Source organism: Solanum pennellii, chromosome 4 (genome assembly GCF_001406875.1).
Source record: "Solanum pennellii chromosome 4, SPENNV200".
Lineage (NCBI taxonomy): Eukaryota > Viridiplantae > Streptophyta > Magnoliopsida > Solanales > Solanaceae > Solanum > Solanum pennellii.
This window is the reverse complement of record NC_028640.1, coordinates 73,069,522-73,073,836: the sequence shown is the minus strand read 5'-3', so window position 1 is coordinate 73,073,836 and position 4,315 is coordinate 73,069,522. Positions and strand designations below refer to the sequence as shown.

The 4,315-nt window shown below is 26.5% G+C and overlaps 1 protein-coding gene across 1 annotated transcript; it reads left to right on the top strand.

Annotated features, from left to right (window-relative positions):
- The first annotated feature begins 190 nt into the window (after positions 1–190).
- On the top strand, positions 191–1,862 carry LOC107017123. The gene is made up of 4 exons (XM_015217396.2): positions 191–703; positions 788–856; positions 1,101–1,176; positions 1,516–1,862. Exons 1-4 carry the CDS (start codon positions 296–298, stop codon positions 1,542–1,544), a joined length of 582 nt encoding a protein of 193 aa, XP_015072882.1. The 5' UTR covers positions 191–295; the 3' UTR covers positions 1,545–1,862.
- Positions 1,863–4,315: the final 2,453 nt, after the last annotated feature.

Genomic DNA, 4,315 nt, shown 5'->3' with positions numbered 1-4,315 from the left:
ACCCTACCCCATAACTAAAGCCAACTGGCAAATTTTGATCCTTCACAAAATTGAGAAAAAAGCTAAGGCCCAAAGGATAAAGCAAAGGACAAAGCTAGTCTACTATTGAGTGTGCTAACTTTGGTTTTATTATACACCTTCTTCTCTTTCACCACTTATAAATACACAACCAATAATCACAATAAAACACACATTTTTTTTTTCTTTAAAAAAAAAAAACCTTTTATTTTTCTTCCTCTGTTTTTTCAAGAAACACACAAAAAAAAATACAATTTTTTTTTTCAAATATTCAAGAATGAATATTTCAGGTTCTGAATGTAGCAGTGGTTGTGAATCTGGATGGACAATGTACTTAGATCAATTTTCAGCAGATCAATACAACAATAACAGAAGAGATATTAGCCATAATAATAATAATAATAATAATATTCCTCCATATGGTATTAATTATAAAACAGAGTATGTTAATGATGATGAAGAAGAAGAAGATGAAGATATGTCTATGGTTTCTGATGCCTCTTCTGGTCCACCACATTTTCATGAAGATTATTGTTTTGATGAAAATGGATATATTTTTTATCCATCTGCTTCTCAAAACACTCAAAAAAATAAAGAAAAGAGGAAAATTAATGAACAAAAAGTCAAAAAACAGAGTATTTATCTTGATGACACTGCTAGTTCTCCTTTTTCTAATTTCCCTAAGGTAATTAACTTTGTCAATATAACAATATTTTTTTTATTTTTTATTTTTGATATTTACCCTTTTTTGTATTGATATTTTTTTCAGGATGAAAGATGTTATAATGATAGAACTTCCATGGAGATGGTAACTGGTTTCTCTAAAACACATTCAAAGGTTATTTCTTCTTATATCATTTTTTCAATCTTTTGAAAACGGTCTCTTTACTTTTATCCGGTAAAAATAAGGCTGCGTATGCAATACGCTATTCAGATCTCATAATAATAAGATTATACTGAATATATCGTTATCATTATTGTTGTAATAGACATAAAGCTGTACTTGTTAGATCTCACGATAATTTGTGAAATTACGCTGAATATATTGTTTATTGACAATGAGAATGTGTTATTGTATTCAGGGTAAATCTGTTTTGGGAAAGCATTTTGGATTCTTGAAAACATCTGTGAGTGGAAGAACTTCATCAGAAAAATCTAGTAAGTAAAAAGGTCCTATTTTGTTCTTGATACTATAATAATAATAATAATAAATACGTCTCAATTTCAAAGCTAAGTTATAACTTAGATTCGATAATACAAATTTTCTGTATTCATATTTCATGTCGCTCTATTTAAACTCGTTTTAATTCAATAGTATTACAAAATTTTACCTAAACATATGTTTTACTAGTTAGACCAAAAATAAATGTCGTAACATGACTTAAACTTAATCTCAAAGTAATGTACATATTTACCTTGTATTATGTCTAATTATTTTCACTAGATATTTTTTTTCTTCAAAATTTAATTAATTTTTTGTAATTGTGTTTTTTTCAGGTGGATTGAAGGGAAGAAAGAGGCAATAAGAATTGGCAAAAAAGTATATTTTTTTCAGTGTCTGCAAGCAGCAGTTGAAGAGAGTAAAAGATTTGATGTTTGAGGGGTGAATAGGGGGGGCATGAAAAAAATGGAAAAAAAAACTTTAGATTTTTGAGGATCTTATTTTTATCCTCTTTTTTTTAAAATTTTTTTTTTATCTTCCTAGTTATTTTTCCTGTCTATGTAGTGGGAAACAACAGAAAAACATAAATGTCAAAAAAAAAAAATTATTTTATTATCTCTTTCCCACACCAAACAGAAGTCAGGAGAAAAAATAATTAATATTTAGTCCATAATATTCATTTCTTTACAGTTTTATTTATTACATTATCTCATAATTTAATTCTTCAACAAATAATTTTAACACATCTGTATAAATTTTAAAAAATGGAAATTATTTATTATTCTTTTATTGTTGTAACTGTGAGAATTGCCAGCCTAGCTGAGGGAATTTGATGAACTGATTGAGTTGGTTCAAAATTGATAATGTAATATACTCAAAACATTGTGAATAATGAAATATTGATCCCTTTCAAGTTTCATTTTCTACCAAAAATGAACAACCCCACCTAGTTTTATGACAGCTGTCTACTAAAATTATGATCCATGTATAATTTTGGAGGTGCAATTATTAGTTTTTGTACCAATAAGGGCTCGTTTAATAGCTGGTTTAGAGGTGAGTTACGTAGATATTAAATTATTTATAAGTAATATATGATACCATTTGGTTAGAAAGTAAATCATTTATATAAAAACTAATATTGTGTTGAATTATCTGCAATTTAGGAATTCATATAATTAATATAAGTATAAATTGTGAAGGAAGTTATATTTTATGTTGAACAGAAAGTTGAATAACCAATACAGATATAATTAGCTCGATTCTGCTATAATTAATTTTTGCATTGATGTTACCTGCATAACTGTAACCAAGTATTAAACGATAATAAAGATTGTGATAAAATAGTATTGAGATTTTGGATTCGAATCCAATTAGATATGAATACGGAATCACTTTTGTTACTAAGCATAGCACCTTTCTATGTGAAATTTTTGAATTTAGTTCTACTTTAATGAGAAAACTGAATATGTGATAAGTGATAGGAAAAAACTCATTGATTTTATTTTAATTTTGCTTCTTTTCCTTTTTTTTTTTTTTTACCTCACCGAAATCTTTAAATATTGAAGATCTAATGATTTTAAAAGAATTTGCCACCCATATCTTGGAGCATGACATAGATTTCAAGAAAAAGACAAGAGCTCCAGCTATGTGTCCTGAATGCTGACAATTTCCCTTCTTGGTACACTAATAATTTTCACAAATTTTGAAATTATTGAAAATTGTTATGTGGATTTGTTGCTCAAATTAGAATGAATTAATTGGTAAGGTTAATTATTTCTTTTATACCTAGCTAACTTTTTCCAATAATTATTGTTGAAGGGTTTTGATATTCTCCAATCTCCATGTGTTACATCTTAATCCAACAAAATGTACTTGTTACACAATTGCCACATGTTGTTACACAAATTAAAACAAAAAATATTAAATGAGAAATACCAGATGTCACTTTTCATATGTAGGTAGATGTTCTTGCAGCTTCCATGTGATTGAAGGTGCCCTTTGTCTATGCTTATTTAATGTGTGGCTTAGGGTTTTCTAAAACATTGTTGTTAATTAAAACCCTAATTAATGCATGCTTTATATACCTATCTTATTCGATTTTCAAAATTTACTGATCTGACAAATTTAAATATTTATATATAAATGATACATTCAAAGGAAAAACGCTATTAATAAAAAAAAATTATATAGCTCGAAAATTATATTCATTCATCCTACCACACCTTCTTAATATATACTTTAATGTTGCCTCAAAAAAACTCCCAAAATTAAGTCATGATAGATTATAGAAGGTTGTTAGTTTTTTATTCATGAATAGTTGAGTATATATTCCAAAAAAAGGCATGCCAAATTTGAATTCTCTGTCATTGATTAATTTAATGAAATGTAATAAGAATTTAATTTATATATATTAAAATATTGTGAAATTAGTAACATGCTATAACAAATTAAATTACTCTATAACTAATCTAACACTATTTACATTCCTTATAACTATAATCTCTTGTCAAATTGGATTATATATTATAGTCGAAATATACCACAATGCCAATAAAGGGTAGTTGGAGTTATATACAATAATATATTTGAAAAATGATAGAATGTTCACAGATTTTATCTTTATTTTTATGAGACAGAGGTTATTGTTGATATATTTTACCTCAAAAAAAAAAGTTTTCGAAGCAGAATTATGAAGAAAAAAAATGATTTAAATTACATCAAAAAATCATTGAGAAGATATTACATGTTATCTTTTCATGTGTAATGAACATACAAATTAGCAATAATTGTGGAGAAGTTGCATGGTTGCATAGTTATGTTAGATGAGAAGTAGCTATCAACTTGATTTCAATGGAAACTTGTGGTGCATATTATTCTTTATTTATAACAAAATTTTGTTGTTTTCTTTATTAACTTGTTCTGTTTTAAGTCAAAAGCTTCCTCAGATGCTGACACAAATGTTTGTACATATTATGTTAAAAAAATAAGTAATAATAATAATAATATGAAGGGGAAAAAAGCAAAGAGTTAGGCCTTGTTATTGCTTACACACAATTATATATTATTATTTTAATTTAAAAAGTAGTCAATAATTCATGCGCACACGTGCACTTATAAGTGTTTAAAATTTTTTTT